The sequence below is a fragment of the Colletotrichum karsti genome, assembly GCF_011947395.1.
Source record: "Colletotrichum karsti strain CkLH20 chromosome Unknown Scaffold1, whole genome shotgun sequence".
NCBI lineage: Eukaryota > Fungi > Ascomycota > Sordariomycetes > Glomerellales > Glomerellaceae > Colletotrichum > Colletotrichum karsti.
The window spans coordinates 157,801-178,168 of record NW_024065901.1 but is presented as its reverse complement, the minus strand read 5'-3'; the positions used below and the strand labels follow the sequence as shown (position 1 = coordinate 178,168).

The 20,368-nt window shown below is 54.0% G+C and overlaps 7 protein-coding genes across 7 annotated transcripts; 3 read left to right on the top strand and 4 right to left on the bottom strand.

The window, feature by feature from the left end:
- Positions 1-1,090: 1,090 nt before the first annotated feature.
- Positions 1,091-5,434, top strand: CkaCkLH20_00030 (uncharacterized protein; the record flags this gene model as incomplete). Its single annotated transcript, XM_038882750.1, has 1 exon — positions 1,091-5,434. The coding sequence occupies one exon, from the start codon at positions 1,091-1,093 to the stop codon at positions 5,432-5,434; it is 4,344 nt and encodes a 1,447-aa protein (XP_038751455.1).
- Positions 5,435-5,977: 543 nt separating this feature from the next.
- On the bottom strand, positions 5,978-6,364 carry CkaCkLH20_00029 (uncharacterized protein; the record flags this gene model as incomplete). The annotated part of the gene is made up of 1 exon (XM_038882749.1): positions 5,978-6,364. The coding sequence occupies one exon, from the start codon at positions 6,362-6,364 to the stop codon at positions 5,978-5,980; it is 387 nt and encodes a 128-aa protein (XP_038751454.1).
- Positions 6,365-10,357: 3,993 nt separating this feature from the next.
- On the bottom strand, positions 10,358-11,454 carry CkaCkLH20_00028 (isoflavone reductase family protein; the record flags this gene model as incomplete). Its single annotated transcript, XM_038882748.1, has 3 exons — positions 10,358-10,575; positions 10,640-11,261; positions 11,311-11,454. The coding sequence occupies 3 exons, from the start codon at positions 11,452-11,454 to the stop codon at positions 10,358-10,360; spliced, it is 984 nt and encodes a 327-aa protein (XP_038751453.1).
- Positions 11,455-15,134: 3,680 nt separating this feature from the next.
- Positions 15,135-15,766, top strand: CkaCkLH20_00027 (putative ribosomal L22e family protein; the record flags this gene model as incomplete). The annotated part of the gene is made up of 4 exons (XM_038882747.1): positions 15,135-15,173; positions 15,264-15,314; positions 15,373-15,569; positions 15,640-15,766. 4 exons carry the CDS (start codon positions 15,135-15,137, stop codon positions 15,764-15,766), a joined length of 414 nt encoding a protein of 137 aa, XP_038751452.1.
- Positions 15,767-16,039: 273 nt separating this feature from the next.
- On the bottom strand, positions 16,040-17,018 carry CkaCkLH20_00026 (uncharacterized protein; the record flags this gene model as incomplete). Its single annotated transcript, XM_038882746.1, has 2 exons — positions 16,040-16,860; positions 16,913-17,018. The coding sequence occupies 2 exons, from the start codon at positions 17,016-17,018 to the stop codon at positions 16,040-16,042; spliced, it is 927 nt and encodes a 308-aa protein (XP_038751451.1).
- Positions 17,019-17,449: 431 nt separating this feature from the next.
- CkaCkLH20_00025 (uncharacterized protein) lies at positions 17,450-18,400 on the bottom strand (the record flags this gene model as incomplete). Its single annotated transcript, XM_038882745.1, has 1 exon — positions 17,450-18,400. One exon carries the CDS (start codon positions 18,398-18,400, stop codon positions 17,450-17,452), a length of 951 nt encoding a protein of 316 aa, XP_038751450.1.
- A 549-nt stretch (positions 18,401-18,949) lies between these two features.
- CkaCkLH20_00024 (duf92 domain protein) lies at positions 18,950-20,242 on the top strand (the record flags this gene model as incomplete). Its single annotated transcript, XM_038882744.1, has 3 exons — positions 18,950-19,135; positions 19,189-19,270; positions 19,335-20,242. 3 exons carry the CDS (start codon positions 18,950-18,952, stop codon positions 20,240-20,242), a joined length of 1,176 nt encoding a protein of 391 aa, XP_038751449.1.
- Positions 20,243-20,368: the final 126 nt, after the last annotated feature.

Below are 20,368 nucleotides of genomic sequence, written 5' to 3'. Positions count from 1 at the left end.
AGGGAGGCGATCGCTTGGGTGTTGTCCCTAGAGTGCGAACGGTTGTGCACACCACCAGTCACAGTCACAGTCGCCCTCAGGGTTGTTGGTCAGCTTTGCCAGCAGCGACCCTCGTCCATATCCATCTCCAGAACCAAGTGGCTCTTTGACAAACTTCACTTCAACCACTGCATCACCCACGTCGACATCACACATTTGCTGCAAACCACGATGATTCAGTTCTTGAACGCTGACCAGCTTTACAGTTCGTCCACACGACACACAGAGACACCCACAATCAACCTTTCGTCATTCCCACCATCAAAAGATCAGTTTCGTTCGGCGCAGTACTACATCATCATCCCTGCCGCGCGGACGCATTCGGCTTAGCCGCTCCTTTTCGCCAGTCGCTGACACCAAGGTAAGCTCCCGACGCCGCGCCGGCAATTAGCCGTCAGATCCCATATTTCTCCATACCTTGTGCTTCACCCGCCATTTTGAATGGAAAAGTACCGCACTTTCAAGGTCGCTCCAAAACAACCTTAACGGTTTCCCCAAAACATCTATCCCCACCCCACCTTCCTCCGCCTCGTTCAGACCCCAAACGTCGCATCCTTGTTTTATCCAATCAAAGTGGCTCGCCAGTGCCTCTTCGTCTGATAACCCGACGCACGGTCAATCCGGCATGCATGCCAGTCACAGTCCGCTCGACGAGGAATAAATGCTAATTGGCTGCAGCTGTGCAGTGCTCTCTACTTTCGCCCAATGAACGTGTGAGGAATTTGGCAATAACTTCCATTTCCATCACGTGCCTGCAGTGCCCATCAGTCTTGGAGGCCAAGCTCTCCAGCTCCAGTCCGACGCGATGCAGAACTGGCAGGCAAATGGCCAGGCAGGTCCTGCTCAGGGCCATAATAATAATCTCTGGCCTGGCCCTTACGGTTTTTCCAACGGGTCAAATCAATATGGGGGTGCTCAAGATTGGACTCAGCAGATTCATGACCAAAATGCCTTTTCACATCTTGCGCCCCAAGGCAACGGTGCTCAGAATAGTCCATTTGGATCATCGCCTCACCAGGCCCACGCTGCTGTAGCAAATGACCACAGCAGCATGTCTGCCATAAACCAGGGCGACTTCCACAACGGCCATGGCCACTTCGCCTTGGATCCGTCCTATGCTGACCCAGGCCAAGACGACCCTCTGGCTGGGCTGCAGGATTTCCCACAAGAAATGTATGGCCAGCAGGACAAGGCAGATTATGCCGGCACCATCGAGAATATGAGCCATAGCCATACCCCCGACTTCACCAATCAACAATTTCAGTACAACGGTCAAGCCAACCAGCTGTTCAACGGCAATGTTTCTCAATTTAACGACTCTCAACTCATGCCTCAGCATGGCCACCAAAATCCTTCTCAACTGCAACAGCAGCGCTTCGAGTCGATCCCTCAGTCCTACTCTCCTGCTCCTCAAACCTTCGTCCACTCGCCTCAGCAGCACCAGGCCCAGCCGGAAAGAATCTACTCCCAGTCGCCGCACTCCTTTCAGGCCCAGCAGGCTCAGCAGGCCCAGCAAGCTCAGCATGCTCAGCAGGCCCAGCAAGCTCAGCATGCTCAGCATGCTCACCAGCAAAACGGACAGTCATTCTCTAATCCGAATCAGCCTACCTTCCAGGCGAACCAGACGCCTTCTTATCAACAACACAAGCTGATGCCTCAGCAAATGTCTTACGCCCAGCCAACGTTCCAGCCTGTTGCGCCCAAGCAGATGGCTGAGCCAGCTCGCGCACCTCAGCACACTCCGCAGCCTATTCATCAAGCAAAGGTCGCGCCGAGTCCAGTTCGGCCTATCCAGCCACACCCCCAGGCTCCCCATCAGCAATTGCAGCACCAGCCGCATCAACACCAACAGCAGGCTCTGCAACAGCAACATCAACCCATCGCTTTAGCGCCTACGTCACAGCCCGGAACACCCCCTATTGATCCCGCCGTCCAGCTTGACCAAGTGCAAGCCAAGAAGCGCAAGCGGGCTACCAAGAAGGAGGAGCCGGAACAGGCCGACTCTCCGGGCGAATCTATGGGCAGGAAAGGCGACGAGGCGGAAAATTTGGTACTCCCTACAAGTACCGAGGAGGAGCTGGCTCAGATGCAACAGTTCAAGAAGCGCAATGCTGCGGCCAAGAGGCAGTTCCTTCCCGTGCCCGGCGCACCATTTCTTGTGTCATCTGGAGCGGTCAAGTTGTCCGCCCCTAAGAGCTACGACAGACTGGCCCCTCTTGTTGCTCTCCCTTCAACCAGCGGAAAGCGTATTATCCCGGAATTGGCCTCTGAGCTCCCATGTGAAATCCAGGGCAAGTTCACAGACAGATACAGGCCATCTCCTGTCCTTCCTGGCAAGCCCGAGGACCGAGAAATTGAGGCTAGGGCGCTCCTCGACCAGTACACGCGTGAAATGAAGCAGCTGGGCAACCGTCGACCTAAGTACGCTGATTATCCCTTCACTTTCCAAGAGCAATTGAAGGCAGATGAAGCGACAAAGTCCAAGGCCCAGAGGAAAGCTCGCAAGGAAGAGGAGGAAGAGCGCAAGAAGCCTATTCGCCCCGAGACACGACCTTCTGATCCTGTGGAGGGCGCCGTCTGGGATATTCTGGGTATTGTCTACATCGATCCTTCGGCCACCAGAACGAACGCTCTCATCGCCAGTGCCGTCCAAGCTCTGGGTGAATTCTTGATTAAACTCAGGTCTGAGATGAACAGGACAAAGCAAGAAGCCGATCAGGCAGCGAAAGAAGGAAAGCCGGCATCCGCAATCGCCGAGTGGACCCGAAAGACCGACCTCAAAAAGGAGACTTTTACCAAGGTTTGCGAAGCAGCGGCTAAACACGGCGATGAAGCGGTGTTGGAGAATCTCGGCGGTCACCAGAAGGGTATTTTGAGTTTGGTGAACATGTTGATTGGCTGCATCAAGGCTGCCGACTTCAACGGACCCCTCCCCAAAGCTCTTCTTCGCTTCATGTCCAACATCAGCATGTCCGAAAAGGTTTCCAAGAACGTCAACTTCGAAAATGTGCGAAAGCGTCTTGCGGACAAGGGCGACGACGAAGTCAAGGAGCTAGTACGCACGATCGCGTCCAGGATCAAAAAGGACACTGATAAGAAGGATGCGGAGCCAAACGGTGTCGAGGTGAAGAAGACGCCGTCGGCCACATCGGCCAGCAAGTTGACGAAGACGTCAACCAAGACCGCCGACAGTTCCCCGGCGAAACGAGCTCGTGATGACGATAGCGACTCCCGCACGGCTAAAAAGGTGGCCGTTGAATCGACAAACAATGCGTTGAGCAGCAAGATGGGTGCGAAACCTGCGGCTGGATCTCTCCAGTCCAAGTTCGCTGCCTCAAAGCCTCGTCCCACGTCTTCGGCCACTCTCGCAGGGAAGATCCGCCCGCCCAAGCCCGTTACCAGGGAGCCAGTCAAGCCGGATACTTCGAAGCTCGAAGCATCTTCTTCAACCACGCCGATGGACATTGACAAGAAACCACCGCCGCCTGCGCCCAAGCCCGAGCCAAGAGTGCCCGCTGCCGCGAAACCGGCTGCGGCCTCGAGCTCGTCACTGTCTAGCATCGCCTCGTTGCTTGATTCCATCAATACGCCCAAAGCAGAGATGCAGGCCACACAAGCCAAGGACTCCAGCAAGAGAGATACGCCCGAGACTCCGGAGGAAAAGGCCAAGCGACTCAAGAAGGAAGCTCGTCGCAAGCTTCGCGTCAAGTGGAAGCCCGAATCAGAGCTCGTCCAGGTCCGCATTTTCCACAAGGAAGCGGCAGAGGACGAGGACAACATGACAAAGGATGCTGCAGACGACCGATCCGAGGGAATGATGCTCAAGCAACGGGCCAACTTTAACGAAGACGAGGATGACGAGGACGAGCTGCCCTATCAGCCATACACCCCGCCGATCATTGCCGACGTCTCCCGCATCGCTCAAGAGTATCGCGATAAATCTTACGTCACCCGTGGCGGCAACGTCGCTTTCCATACCGACGAGCAAAAGGCCATCGCGGATCGAGAGAACAAGGAGCTTATGGTTGTGTACACGGACGTCTCGGATATCCCCCCCACGCCTAAGTCACCGCCCCCAGAGTCAGCGGTCCCCAACTCGGATGCGAAGATCGCACAGCTTCCTCAAGGCGATCCGAAATTTGACGAGATTCATAAGCGGTGGAAGGATGCGCAACAGTTTGGCTCAGAAGCTGCAGGCTATTACGCTAGGAAACGCCTCGATGCCAAGGACGACCCCGCGACCAAGCTGAACTCCATTCTGGGCAACCTCAAGCCGGTGGCGCCTGCCGTTACCCCCGAGCCGTACAACATGACCCCACCTGGAGAGAACGCCCAACCGATTGTCCCACCTCCCGCCGAGATGCAGCCTGTTCCTTCCATTCCATTCGACGACAAAGTACATGGCATCTTGACGTCTGGAAAGCTGAACAGTTGGAGAGACGTCAACCCTTTCAACGCGGCGGCCCCGCAAACGCAGCGACGATACGACTATCCAGACTCCACCGTTCAAGCTGCCGCTAACAGCATTGAGGAGGTTGTCGAGAAGCTCCGGGGTCTGCCTTATCCCGCGACCAACCCGCCCGCCTGGTTGGCCAACGACCCCGAAAGAGTCAGAGAGTGGTGGGCTGGCTTCCAGAAGGATTCGGTGGCCAAGGCGAAGAAGGACACAGAAGACCGTATTCGCGCTGAGGCTGAAGGCCAAACTCAACAAGCAGCTCCCCAGGCGGCTCCCCAAGGCCAGGATAATCAGGACGCGTGGGCGGCATACTACCAACAACAGCAGCAGTATGCCCAGTACATGGCTCTCATGCAGTCCATGGGTGGTCAGTCTCAGCAACCCACCCAACCGGCTCCGGCTCCGGCGGCGCAACCAACGCAACTCGGCGACGCCCAGCTTCATGCAATTCTGGCGCAGATGAGCCAACAGCAACCTGACCAGAGCGCGCCTCAAGCTAGTTCATTTGGCGTAAACCCACAAGATGCGGGCTACCAGCAGTTGATGATGTTTGCGCAGATGCAGCAGCAACCGCAGCAACAGCAAACCACGCAGCAACAGCCTCCGCCGGCTCCGGAACCTCCAGTCGATCACGCGTCCGAGAATTCGTATAACAAGCCTACTTCTCACGGTCGAAAGTTGATCGACTATAGCGATAGAGATAGTCGCGATGACTTCGATGATCACCGTGGACGCGATCGGGATAGGAACCGTGACCGCGACCGCGAAGGGGGCAGAGGCAAGCAGGGTAAGAACCGCAAAGGCAATGCCCCGGGCGGAGCCACGCTTCCTCCCCATCGACCAGTCAACCGCGCCCTCATCGGTACCAAGCCGTGCAGCTTCTGGCAGCAGGGCAAGTGTGCCAGAGGCGACAAGTGCACCTTCAGGCACGACAACTAAGCCGCCACAGTTGCGGCGTTGTACATATCCAATTCTATTCGACTGGATGAGGGGGAACAAATCTCCTTTTCTTTTGTTTACACAAGTTCTGTTCACGAAGCGGAACAGAAACTCGACTTATTAAGGAACGGTGTGGGAGGAGGGATAGCCGGGAAAAGATACGGCAACGTTTTCACTTTTTATTTCGGCATAGCATTACGGGGTCCGGTATCAGCATTTGCATCGTTGGGGAATACCGTGGAATGAAAGGAGGGGATTTGCATACAGGATGAGGATTACGCATCAAGAAGCAATGTCTACCTCATTGCTTGCCAGTGATATCTGGCGTAGTCTGTACAATAGCTACACGTTGTCCACGGAATGACAATACCAAGGCTTAATGTGCCTTCACTGCAACCTATCAGAACTTGCGATTTAAGTGCGTGGCAAATGCCCCTCTTATTGTGCCTCTTCGTGATTCCCTTCAAATTAACACTTAGTTCCCAATCCAACCCTTCTTCGGCCAAGAGCTCACCTCCCTCTCTCCAGTCGCAAATCCGCTCCTTACGAAGCATACGTATGAAAGACCTTTGAAATAATCTTCCACTCCCCGTCAAACTTCAACAGCGAGTGGAAATCCGTGTAGTTGTTCCCCGCGGCGTCCTGCTCCATGTCCACCCTGACGACGGCCGTCGTCGGCGTGATCGCCAGCACGTCGACGCGGGCCTTCATCCGCGGCGCCTCGCCGCCGGCGCCGATGAAGTCGTACAGGATCTGGATCGGCCCGCCGAGGAGCTGGCCGCCGATGTGGCCGTACATGGCGGCGTCCTTGTGGAAGCCGCGCGCGAGGAGGGTGCTGTCGCCCTTGGCGCAGCCGGCGATGTAGAAGTCGTTGACCACGGCGGCGACGGCTTCGTAGTCGCTGGTGGGGATGGGTTTTGTGTTTGACATTTTTGGTTGGGTTTGGTTGTGGGGGTTTGGGAGGTTGGAGAGGGATGGAGGATGGGGTTTGTTGTGGACGGTGTTTAGATGTGGTGGTTTTAGATGGGGATGGGAATATCAGGCGGCTGTCTTCAGAACATGTTATATATGATCTCGATTACGGAACGTGGGGGTAACGATGAGGGTTCAATTCCACTTCGAATTCTCGCTCAGTTACAATTCTCCCTGTATCCCTTCCGACACGGATCAAGATACTTCAAGTCTCTGCGCTTGGCAGTTGCAGAAGTAGCCGGCGGGCCACGCAACTCCAGCCATGTTCGCGCCCCCCCCCCCCCCGCCAAGAAACCCCGTGATACGTCGGAAACGTAAAGCAACGAGCCTCCCTCCGGTGTTACTATCGAAAGCAACGCGAGGATCTGTGCGCCGCCGATCCCGCGTCGTTTCGACCGGGTGCTGTAACAGGAATGTGGGACGTTGTTTTGGGGGGCGCTTTCTTGGGGTGTGCCGAGTGTTTCTCACCAAGAAAGCCGCGATGGGAGGAGGATCTGTGGCCGACCGGTCGGCTGTCGGTAGCGGTCCGGGGAGGGGGTTTGCTGGGAGGAACCCGAAGCAAGGTGCGGTGTGGTGGATGGATCGGATGCCGCGCGGCCGGAGCTTCAGGTGCCGGAGACGGGGCGTGTGGGTCCCGTTCGGGATCGGTCTACGGAGATCATGTCTTGCCGATTTGTTCAGCTGTGAATGTGAGATGTTTTCTCTAATTGACAGTCAGTTCTTTTTTCATCTGCTTGGTGATAAATCCATTGAGATGCAGCGTTGAAGGGATGACCCTGACTGGCCACGGAGTAGTGTCTGCTTGTCTGTGAAATTTGTTCCTTGGCTTCTCGAAATGCGCGATAGGTCAACTGACTGATTGATCCTTTTGAATACCAGACTGAAGACGACTATACTGAAGACAACTACATTAAAGATGAAAAGACTCAACACTAGCAAATAGGGAACCCATGTATGTGACGTAACGTATTAGGAGCTGGCACCTCTCACATTAACTCAGACTCAGTCACCTGGGATCAGTCTTACGTCCCGTATCGTTTCCACGGCGAGCTAACACCCAACAGAGGTTGTCACTGTTTGAGATGTTGGACGTATGCATAACCCGCGGGCTTTTATAGCATCCACTTCACTTTCGCCGTAAGACCAGTGCGCCTACGATTCGTCGTTTTGGTGTGGAAATGTCTGCGATCGTGCTTCAGAATAGAAAACCCTGTCTTGATGGTTCGTCCAGCGCTGCATAGATGAGGGAGAGGAAGTTGAGTAGCGAACAGATCCTGTACCAACATCGCACGAAGCGAGGCAGCACCCGATGGGCTGCATGGACAGACCAAACGACCCAAAGCCCTCAAAAGGTTTATATAGAGAGGCTGCAAAAGACCAAGAATTCGTCAGCGTTGAATATTCGAACTACGTAGAAGTGGGTTGTGGGGCCTAGCACTCTCGTGAGATGAGCATCAGAACGAAGAATGGGAAGGAGCGCCGACAACGTCATTCTATCTTTTCGGAGCTTTCACACGCTAGATAGGTAGGAAGGCAAATTTTAGCTGTAGAACGGTAAAAGAAATGTATCTAGCTACAGTAATATTTCTAGCCAAGCTGGTCCATCCCATGTTCCCTCCCCCGAACTCCCCCTTCTATCTAGAGGTTTGCGCTCCTTCCTTTCACCAACAAGCAGGGCAAGGTGGCCCAGGGGGTTAGATCGGTCCTCATACGATCCTGATCCGGACATGCTTACTCTGGTTGTTGGAGCTCAAAGGTTCGATTGTGCCTTTTGCCATTCGGTTCTTTTTTTTTGTTTTTTTGCCCTCTATTATTTTTGCCACTTCTGGAAGGAGGCAGGAGGTATTCTCGGTCGCGAGTGCAGATATGACATTAAGATGCATATATTTAGAATATAAAGCGACGCTGAATGACTGATCTTGTGTTATACCACGCTGCGGACGCAGAATAAGACGAGAGTGGCCCCGTTCTGAAGCATCAGGGGTTTCTGTCCGATCATCTAAAGGCGTATAAGAACACTCCGAATATGCACATCGATCCCTGGAGAGCAAGCAACCCACCCAGATGAAGCTGCAAGATCGAATCAGGTGATTGATGATCTTGTGGAGGAGGTTCCTGTCTGCAATATTGGTCTGTCGGGGATCATGACTCCCTCGATGACTGGCGCAGGACCAGATGTATGGCCGCCGGGAATACCCACATGTTTACACCAACGAAGCCGAATAACAACAGAGAGGTGTCATAAATACCCACGAAAATTCCTGCTTTGATCAGCAAAAGCATTGTCAAGCCAATTAGCCGGCCATCTTCGGTCTTTATGCCTATTCTTGATTACCGCCTCTGTCCCGACTCATCGTTCCAGCCGGACTCATGGGAGCGTAACAGCGTCTTATATATAGATGATCTCACTATTCGATGTACATCGCGATCTGGAGAACGACGACCTCGGAGCACACACAGCAGACCCCAAGCGAGAGTATGGGAACCTGAAAAGCAATGTTACGTAAACGATAGTATAGTCGTGGCATTCTTGAAAATGCCACTCTGGCCTTGATTGTCCTTCAACTCGACTACTTCACGCCATTTGCTTTAGATGGTGCAGGTTTCGTTTGGCTTACGCCATAAAGTTCCTCCTGGTGGAATGAGAACCTCGAATTTGAGATCTTCCCGTCGAGGCTAATACCGGCATGACCTCGGGATAGAGCCTGGATATAGGCCATAAAGAGGCTCACATTTATTAATAGTCACTGCAGTTTCCCAAGAATCTAGAATAAGTTTACCCCGCTCTCAATCAAGCGAAAGCGTGACTAGGTATGCCACAACTGGATTGCTCCTGATCCCGACGACGAGACGAGCAGAACAGTTCGCCAGTTTTGCGGTTTCCATCGGGATGACCGAACGCCCCAAGAACGAGGCAACGAAACGTTCGGTAATTAACCGTTACCATGGCACCGGAACCGACGTAAATGGAAGGAGGGAACTCGATCGGTCGTGAGGTCGGCCAGGACCGAGCAAGCAGGCGTCTAAATCGCCTCACCGATCTCCATAATACCGCCGACCGGGAACAGGATCCATGATTAAATGACGTTATAATTCCATTCAGATTCAACAGGTCGTAAACGCATCCCGAGTACCCGGCAAGAGCTCCGAACAAAGGGACCCGGAGCATGCAAGCGGTGGCACATCTCCCACATGCCCCGCGCCATCACACGGCGCACGGCACAGCAGCTTCATCTACCAGATTAGGACATGCGTACCTGTGGCCTGGGTCCTTGCAGATTGGCCAATTGAAGGCGTTTACCGAGGCGTCGGGGAGAGGGGGAGACGGGTTGGGAAGATGTCAGCATGCAACCCTCCTTATGAGGCGCAGCTCGAGAGGGGGGTGGGTGGGTTTCCTGGAACTTGGAACCAGCTGCAGCAACGCTAACTCATATCATCGTGGAATTTCAGGGGCAACGGCCCGTTGCCTTCTCGATGGTTCGCCTGGTAAGGCTGGGAAATGAACGTTTCGAGCTCAGCAAGTGCGTTCCTGACAGGACATATCCGTCTTCAACGTTTCTGCACAAGTCTTCATCTATGGCGGGGATCTTTACAGTCTCATAGACGACTTAGATGTGCCACATTTCAGTGTTTCCAAAAAGAGCGTATTCAATTGAATAACCACCAAGTCTTGCGACCTCGGACCCAGCCGACCACAAAGCTTGTGGCCGTGTTCTAATCTAAGACAGCCAAGAAGGAAAAGTAAAGCAAACGATGCCCAGAAAGATCCCATCACAGCACATGCATGATGCATATGTCTGCAACCCCTCGAGTAACACAGCCAAGCGAGAGTGTGGGGCGAGAGTAGGCTAGCAACAAAGCCAGGGAAGGAGTGAAAGAGGAAATATCGTAAAGAAAACCATCACATTCGTACACACACCCTGGGCTGCCTATGTCCGAGAGCAAACCAGGTTAACCAGATCCCCATTGAGCCTCCAGCCAGCTCCTGAAGCTGACTGGCTGGAAGTCAACGGCCTCGTTGAGATCAGCCTGGCGGAAGTCGTAACGGCCCTCGGCAGTAGCGATTAGGCGTTGGATGTTCCACCACTGGTCCCAGTTCTGTCTCTGTGCGTAGTGGGCGAGGTCGCTGGAGAGCTTGGAGCATTTGCGGGTTCGAAGGGAGAAGGCGACTGGGCGTGTGAGTTAGTCAAGTACCCCTTTGATTCGGATTCATGAGATGCTTCAAGAGCTTACCTCCACGCACGTTGCTGCAATTGGCAAAGATGTCACGGACGGACATTCGGTCGCCGCGCATCTTGAACTCTCGAGGCCAGTTGCCAGGGCCAATGTCGAGAGCAGCAGCAATGAACCGGCCAACGTCTGCGACCGAAGTCATGGAGACCTGTACGGGGCGTCCCTGTGAGTTTGTCTCGACGATGTCTGCGGTGCAGTTGCCAACGTCGACGAGATAGCTCCCCTGGGCTTGAATGTTTTCGCGCATTCCCATACCGTACTGCTCCAGACCGCCTGGGGCAAAACGCTCATACAGAATGCCGCAAGAGAATACGGTGTACTCTATCTTTTTGGACTTGGAGCTTGCGCAGTGTTTGAGGAGCTCGATCGCTTCGGATGAACCGAAGTCAAGGGGGTGGTTGGATGATGACGGACGGCGTGAGAGGCAGCCCTCGAACTCGGCTGGGACGAAAAGACGGACTCGGGCGTTCCTGGCGGCTTTGATAAGGTTGATCTGTTCTTGACCGCGAATCGTTGAGATGACGATGTCGATTCCCTGGAGGACGAACTTCAGGGTCTCATCGTCGTCGTAGTCAACGACGGCAACCTGACACTCGTACTGTTGCTCGAATTCTGGTTGCGGCTGACAGACGAGTTAGTCATTGTCCGGCACAATAGTGGGCTTGAATTACTTCTCTTGAGAGAATAACTATGGGATTTGCTGTTTCAGAGATGTGGAGGGCGAGGACTGCAGCGAAACCCCCGGCTCCAGCAATGGCTATTCTCATCATGGCTGCGGTGCTCGCTGCGTGTGGAGTGGTGATACTGAAGGGCATTAGAACAGAAGACTCGAAGAAGTTCCTTGAAACCGTTTTATAGTTTTCCTTCTTAAGGTAGCATGCCAATCTTTGAGGAACAAACCACTTGCCTCATGTACGCCATCTTTACTATTCATGGACGAATAGTCGAGAGTAAATGCCTAGGTGCAGTTCACACCATCAAAAGTATGCGTAGTGACTCAGGCTTCGATATTAGAATACGACTGGCTCTTTTGATGCAAGGCAACAGACGTGAAAGCCCATTACAGACCGGAGAGACATACACAGAAGTTTGAGCTGTTATTCCGAGGCGGACAGCTCCGGCTGGCGAAAGCGGCGTGAGGAAGATTCCGGTGTATTCGTTATACTCCAAGGGCGCACAGAGCCGCCATGATATGATGGTTGGAGAAGGGGTGGGGTCCTAAATTGTCGCGAGATGTCGTTTGCGAGGCACTCTGGTGACATCCGGAGACGGCGGTGAACCCAACATACTATGTACAGACAGAAGAACATGTGTGCTTTCGTTCCTATAGAACGTAAGTCGTACTTACCTGCCTTCAAGAATGATCAAAAGCCAGGGAAGCTGCATGGGATCCGCAAGGATGCCTGGTTGTAGGAAGCGGCCGACACACATCTGCAAGTACCGGTTCCCAAACAACTGGGTCGCGGCACGGTTCATCTCAACCCGCAGCGGGAGTGCAGCGAAGTCGACAGGGTTCATCTGATAGTCATGAGAATGCCCTCTGTAACGTTCCCAGAGGCCGTCGACAATTCTCAACCACCCATCACCATCTACGAGTACGCCATCGAGTCAACTCAGCACTAAGACGCGGTTCTCACCCCGTGAACTCAGGTTTCGATGATTGTACTTTAGGCACAATCAATATTGTACTTCGATTACTGCAAGATCGAAGGGTATTAGGCAACGTACTGTAAGTTGGGGAGACACTAAGATGCCTAGACTGGTTCAGATCATGCATGTGAGTGAGAGATATTGGTCACCAAATTTTGACTTTACATCTGCGGCAGATGACTGAATTAGTCTGCATGTACGATAACATACCTCAGTGGATGGCAGCGAGGTAGATTGGAGATGGTGTGTTGCAACATTGGCCGGAAGCTGGGTTCCATCAACTTGGCGAATTAAAGCAGCAACTCGGCGACTCACGGTCGAACGTCTCCACTTCACCGAGGTCCAACCGGAAAGGGAGTTCAGACCGCTGAAGCTAACTGGTCTTCAGTTCTCGGAAATGTAACGGTACTGGGAGTGACGACGCGGGCGACGATTGGAAGCTGTCGAGGTTGAATCGTGTCGAAGTGGACGACGCGCTATTTGGAGCTGCCATTGGCCCAAACGGTTCCCAGTAAAACAGGCTTCCCTGCAGAAACACAGCCACGGGACTGGATGCCTAATTCTGGAGCAATTGTGAAAGAAACGCCTTTTCTCTGGTAGTCAATACTGCAGAGGGTATTGTTGCTATGACGATTCTATGTGAAAAGAGACGGGATGGATTGGGGGCCTTTTCGGTACGTATCTCAGCCCTATGCATAAAATGGCCACGGATACATGCACAGGCCAGGTGCACCCCAACCGTGCACAGATGATCACGTGGATCCTGAGCTCCTGCTAGGGTCATTCAGGTCGCATCGCGTCACTTAGGCACGCTCGTCTTGAACCAATCCATCTGCATTTTCATCTTCGCAAAAAGACCAGTTCCCGAAATGACCCGGATTTCGATTAAGCCTCGCCCTGGTTATGGAATATTGCTTCGAAGCAGCCTCAGGGACCGTCCTAGGTTTAGCCAGCACCCTTGTCGCAGGGAGGGAACCCGCGTGGACGGCCATTGGCGAGGATAGCTACCTGCATGTCTTCATCGCAGATGCGCAACATCTAAGACCGGCATCGCATCACCTCTTGCCCTGCTACTGGCCGGTCGTTGCTATGCTCTCGCGACCAAGACGCCCCTACGAGTTGATACCAGGGGCCTGGTGAGCCGGGTTGTTCACCCAAGCCTAACGTCTTGGCGAGTAGACAACTTCGTCTCGTCGCGACCCATATCCCAAGCTTGATTCCTCATCCGGGATGACATGGATGCCGTTCTGGCAATACAACGCCGACTTTCGTCAGTATCCGACATACCGGGGGCGGAATACTTAATATCGGTCACCGGGGTTTGCACTGAGGTCTTCAAATAGCAGCCAATGGCGAGCTGCCTTACCCAAGAAGAGTGTGTGTACTCGGCATATAACCTACATGGGAATGCATTCAATCCCCACAATGGTTCACACCATCAATATCTGGCGTCCTCTCGCCCTTGTGTCGATAACAGAACGACACGCACTACGACCGTTCTTGATCAGCCTCTCTTGCTCGGAATTTCTAGACTACGCGGCCACCTCGATTGACCCAGTCATCAAACGCCTTTCAATACGCCTTTTGATGACGTTGACTGATGGGTATCAGCGGCAGCAAAGTAAGGACGCGCATGCATTTCATGCATTCCCGTAACGTAGCGAATGCTCCCCACGAGAAGAAGATGAACCATAGGAGAACAGAAGCTCTGACTGGTGTCCATGCACCCACGACCAGCTTCAAGTCGAGCAGGTGCGCGAGCAAGGTCGACCAGTCCGGCTATTGAATGCTTTCCCGGATCACAGGCCCCTCTCGGAGAACCCAGCCTGGTTGCCTACCTAAGTACCCCAGTACATGGGAAATTGATTGCGTCAGTCTTTGACTATTTTATACCACGCGGTATAATCTCGCTTCGAATTGAAGTCTGCGGGCAGCGCCGCGATGCTGCTTCGCCATCCGTGTTGAGCCTCTTGCGATTCTGACACCGGGTTACAGATGCTCAACTCAACTTGGCGGACTGAATGGAGCTTCATCGGATACGAGGCGCCCATCTTTCTCTGTAATGGACATAGAATGTGTTTCAAGTTGAGACCGAGGAAAATTCGCGGATGCGGGATCCGACTTTCTCTGGGGTGACGGAACGCCTGGCGCAACCAAAGTCTTCCGGTCCACCTGGAGCCTCAATGTCAGTCACGAGGAGACTATAATTGGGGATTTCTATCAACGAGCACCAGGAGATTGCTGCGATTGAGAGCTGACTGGTGCTCAGTCGCGGGCCGACTGGAGAAAATGAGACTGAACTGTGGACGTCTTTAGCCAATGACGGGCCGTCCATCGTATTCTTATTCTTAGAATTACTCCGCTGATTCACGCCGTGTCCATGCATGGTCCCTCTGACGTGGGGGCTTAGGCAGACTGCCAGATACAGAGAGGGCGAACCATGGCGACCGAGTTTGTTTCTGTTGATCAAGTCATTTCTGATGAGAAGCAAACCCTGGTATCAGCATGAGGTCAAAAGAGGGAGTAGAAAGAAAGACAACCGTTTACATTCAGGGGCACCTTGTTCAGAGACAGACCCACATTCCCATTGTGGCCGGTGCCCTGACGGTCGCCAGGCCCGAGCTCCCGTCACTCACCGAGCGCAGGCGGGCCCAGCCTCGGTCAAGCTCTCGATCCGGGGAAACCATTCTTCCGTTGCCCTAATTTTTTTCTGAGGGCATTTTTGTCAAACCCACAGCGAAAACCCACTCTGCAGGAAAAATCGTGAAGACAGGCTCAGCAGATCTCGATTGACAAAACCTCTTCCCTCACCACACTCAACCAACACACGCAGGATAACACCTCTTTGCGTTCCACACAACCGTCCAAAATGGCTCCTCAAGCAGTATGTACATGATCACACCGCTTTGCTGTTGGCCAAGCCTCGAAAGAGGCGGCGGCGTGAAACAGTAGGCTAAGGTCATTTTTTCAACAGGCGATCAAGCGCACCGGCAAGGCTGGCAAGAACCAGAAGGTTACCAAGAAGGTAAGGAACACCGCCCACCGACCCGTCCAAGCAACGATGCTAACCAATTGCCCAACAGTTCATCATCAACGCTTCTCAGCCCGCCTCCGACAAGATCTTCGACGTCGCTGCCTTCGAGAAGTTCCTCCAGGACAAGATCAAGGTTGAGGGCCGCGTCGGCAACCTCGGCGACCAGGTCCAGATCTCCCAGTCTGGTGAGGGCAAGATTGAGATCGTTGCCCACAACGAGCTCTCCGGCCGCTACCTCAAGTACCTGTGAGCTTGATCTCCCGCGAATCCGCCCACGCCTCCTGCACAGATTACTGACCCTTTTCTCGCCCTACAGTACCAAGAAGTTCCTCAAGAAGCAGCAGCTCCGTGACTGGCTCCGCGTCGTCTCCACCTCCAAGGGTGTTTACGAGCTCAAGTTCTTCAACGTCGTCAACGACGCCGATGAGGAGGATGACGAGTAAACGTTGACCAGTAACATGGTCTTACGTGTGCGCGGATCTGGTTCAGGTTACTTGGGTCGGACATGCCATAAAATGGCTCTGGCAAGGTTAATGGGAAATACCATAAGTTTAGCATCCTCGTGTGCTTGTTGATCTGCCACCACACGACTCTCCTTTCGTCTTGATGCATCCGTGAGAAGTGATTTTGGGTATCCTCGTACAGTCTATGATGTCCGCCCACGTCTACTCGTCCCGTATCTTGTCTATAAGTACAGCACATAATAAACTGTACGCTCAAGGCAGCGAGCGCATGACGCCCTCGAACGCTACCAGCGCCATCGCATTCGCAGGGAATGCGCGCAAGAAGCACGGCAAAAACCCTCGCCAGTATCCCTTCCACCCAGCCTCTCTATACACCGTCGCCGCAGCGTCCTTCCATCTCCTAAACTTAGGCGTGCCGTCATTCAGCCCGCCACCGAGCGGATCCGTCATGATGCGCTGCTTGACCACGTCCGAGGGATAACTCGTGAGCCAAAAGATCTGCGCGCTCAGCCCGCCTGCCCAAAAATTGATCGCCGGCGCGCTCAACTTGGTGTTGTCCCTCATCCACCTCGAGAACACGTCGTAGCTGCCCCACCAGCAGAAGAAGAAACCGCGGAAGAGCAGCGTCGCGCTGAGGCCGTGGTAGACGCCGCGGACGCCGTGATGCGCGTAGATCTTCTTGAGACAGTCGACGGGCCCGCTGTACAGCCGCTCGGCCTTGTTGGCGGCGTACTGGATCTGCAGCCGCGCCTTGATGTGCTCGACGGGCGCGGCGATGAAGCTGACGGTGCTGCCGGCCATGATGCCCGCGATGCCGTGGCCGTACGACGGTAAGTTTTCCGGGCCGGGTAATTTGAACAGGCGCTCGGCGACGAGACGGCGGTAGACGGTGAGGGAACCTAGCATGACCGAGTCCATGAACATCCAGCCCACGAGGGGCGGAGTGGCTCCTTTGTAGAGCCCGGGTACGCCCTCATTACGAAGCGTTTGGCCGACGCATTGGAGCGGGCCGCTGAAGCGGGAGGAGTCTGTTGTTTGGAGGCGGACTTTGATGGTGTCGAATGGGTGGCCGACTTCGCAGCGTCAGCGATCGAACCGAGATGAGATGAGATGGGGTTGACAAACCTGTGAGTTTCGCGATGCCGGAGAAGACTCCGGCGACGAAACCCTTGTAGTTCTTGACTACGGCCTTGGGCTCTTGCTGTTGCTCATGCCTTACGTCCGCCGCCATCTTGTCTGAGTGTATGAAGAAACCGTGAGGTTGTTGCGGAGTGAGAAATTGCGACCGGCAGCACGTTGTGCTTATTTATTTCGTCACCTTTTATCAGTTGACCTGACTGGCAATTCCGAGTGTATTCGCAGAAGAGAACGTCTCTTCTGTTTTCCACAGATAATTATCACACAAAGTCCATTGCCTGTGGTTTTAGATGAGCGGGATGTATCGTATCTCCGTCTTCATGAATCATGAAGCTCTTTGATTCTCGCTAAGCAAAAAAGGAGCCGACTCCGGGGTCGGATAAGCTAAGCTTGGATCGGACCGACATTGTGGATAGATCGATACGGATGGTGTAATCGCATACCCATTCATTCTGATTGGGCCCATAATCACCCACCATTGACAGGACATTGGATCGCATCTCTTGGAGATGGTCAATTGTTTCTTCAAGTCCTCAGATGCGGCGGTTCTTCATCAAGCTTCGTGAATGATCCCCATTCCTCTATTCTTTCCGTCCAACCAGGCACTTGGAAGCCACGGTTATTCCTTGGCTTTCCCGGTCGGTACGACCAAATCCGTTCCGACTTGGGATGAACCACCGACGTCAACATCAACTGGACTTCAACCTCAGGAACATGTGCAGCAACTGAAGCCAGCTCCTTAATCATGGCGACGTGGACATTTCCTGGTACCGAGCTTTGCTGAGACAAAGGTATCTCGAGTCGAACTCGGAAGTTCTGCATGCTTCTCAGAGATGCAAGCCTTTTGCACGCCGCACTCCAGCTTGCAAGGATCTTCTTTCTGGAGGACGGCTTGAACGCGCCGTCGTGGGTGAATTTGATGTCGAGGGATACCTTGTTCATACGGTCCAACAGGCCACTGGCCAAGACCCCATCCGACACTTTGGCGAAGAAGAGTTCGAGCGTCAAAAAGTCTTGGAATGCGAGTGACTGGTCACAATGAGGCGCGACGTCTTCGTACATACGGCGACAAGCGAGCAACAATGGAAGCGGGCAGAGAAGCTCGTCGGGAGAGCGATGGTACATTTCTCGGAGGCTCTTGGCGTACGGGCTATTGTCTCCATCTTCATGATTTCGTGCAGCCCTGCGCCTGCCGGTGATTTCGGTGCCATGGTCCTCAAATACGCCGTTGCACACGATGCGACGCAGACGTTGATTCCCAGAAGTGGCAGTCCCGATCTCGTTGAATGAGAGCTTGCCGTCAACGTCTGCGTAGATGAGCTGCGGCGAGACGATGCGGGGGAATGCGATGTTGTAGATGTCGTTGCGAACTTCCCAGGGAAGGCGGAAGAAGGGTGACTGCTCTTGGGGATCCGACGGCTGCTCGCATCGGGCCGCAGCAGAAGGTTGTGAATCGGCGGTTGGGCGTGGTCTCATTGTGTCCTGTCGAATGCGCTCTGAAGAGGATACCCGGTGGCTATTCCAAAAAGCAAGATAGGATCATCTGCGTTTTTAAGCATCACTTTTGCGCCGCATTGCGGCAAGGTGCCCTCGCCATTTTAAGGGCCAAAACAGAATTTCCCCGGGGGCGTCAGCATCCTTCAGAGTGTCGGCGAATCTTGGTCCGAAATAGGCTGAATGACGGTATGATCGAGAGCTGAAGATTGGCCTCAATCAAAGAACCGAGGAGAGTAAGCGCCTATGCTTTTAAGCAGCTACATCACGTAAAGTGCGCTTACCAGAATATATGCAGCTACTAGTATCAAAACGGGGAAGTGCAGGGGCCCCGCGCGAAACGGGCAAGGGTCCAAAGCTCACTTCACCTCACCTTTGGAGCTCGATCAGGACTGACGTCACGTGGCGCTGACGTCCTTCCGCAGTCCATCCCACCTTACAGGATTGTTGGACTTTGGTCCGTCACTCAATTCACAGGTCGCAAGGACATCCCAAACCCGACAACTACGCGATTGTCGAGCAAACTCCACGATGAAAGCGATCTACGCCGTTCCGGCGACTCTGGCTCTGGTCTACCGGGCCTGGTCGCACCAATCTCTCACCCCCGCGGGCATCGTCGCTGCCGTCATTACCGCTATCGCCCACGCTTACCACCCCTGGAACCTTCCTTTTGCGCTGCTCTGCGTGTTTTTCCTCGCCGGAACAAGGGCCACGAAGGTACGGCCATTATTTAAACATAGTGTCAACAGCGCTGACTGTCTCTACCTCAGGTCAAGAAGGATGTCAAGGCTACTCTGACCGTCGCTTCTGCGGGCGCTTCAGGAGGAGAGGGTCCTCGCACCCACGTTCAAGGTTAGTCGAACCACCTATAGGAGCTATTTAGAAGTTCAAACGGTCTAACCTTCTCGCAACGCAGTCTTCGCGAACTCCCTAATGGCTTCCTGCCTGTCTCTGCTCCACGCCTACCAACTCAACAAGCGAAAGGAGGCGATCGTCGACACCTCTACTCCGAACCCCGACGGCACCCTCTGCTTCTCCTGGGGAGGCGACCTCCTCGTCATCGGCATCATTGCCAACTACGCCGCCGTCGCTGCCGATACCTTCAGCTCCGAGCTGGGAATCCTGGCCAAGAGCGAGCCGCGCTTGATTACATCCCCTACCTTCCGCAAGGTTCCGCGAGGCACGAATGGAGGTGTGACGCCACTTGGTATCGCCGCCGGCGCGCTTGGATCCATGATCATCGTCACGGCTTCGATGGTCTTCCTGCCTTTCTGCGGCGAGACTACTGCTGGAAAGGTTGGCGGCGGTCTCGGCTCCTGGACCACCCAGCAGCGATCGACGTTCATGCTCGGCATGACTCTCTGGGGCGTTCTCGGAAGTCTACTCGACAGCGTGCTCGGCGCTGTCTTCCAGCGCTCCGTGAGAGATGTGCGAACTGGCAAGATCGTCGAGGGGGAGGGCGGAACTAAGGTGCTGGTGTCCACCGACCCGGCCGACCACGCCGACAAGAACCAGAAGCGCGCCGCCGTCAAGGCCGCTGTGCTGCATGGAGAAGGCAAGCGTGCCGTGGAGAAGGTGGATAGTGCCATTGACGATGTTGATGCCCCTGAGATCAGTGTTGACGGAAAGAGATACGATCCCAAGGACAAGCATCGCAAGTCCAGCTTCGGCGACGCGCAGCCTTCGCGTGTGATCGAGACGGGATGGGATCTGCTGGACAACAACGACGTGAACTTCCTGATGGCTTTCACGATGAGCGTGGGCGCAATTGGTGCGGCGAGTTGGTACTGGGGTGTGCCCCTGGAGGAGATTCTCAATGTCTAGACAGAAGCTTTCGTAGATACCACAGAATAGATCACACATCATGACAAGTTGTTCTCTACGTGATTTACTTAATTGTCTGCCTTCTGAAATGTTTCGTTCCCTTAAAGTCTTTACTATTGCGCTGTG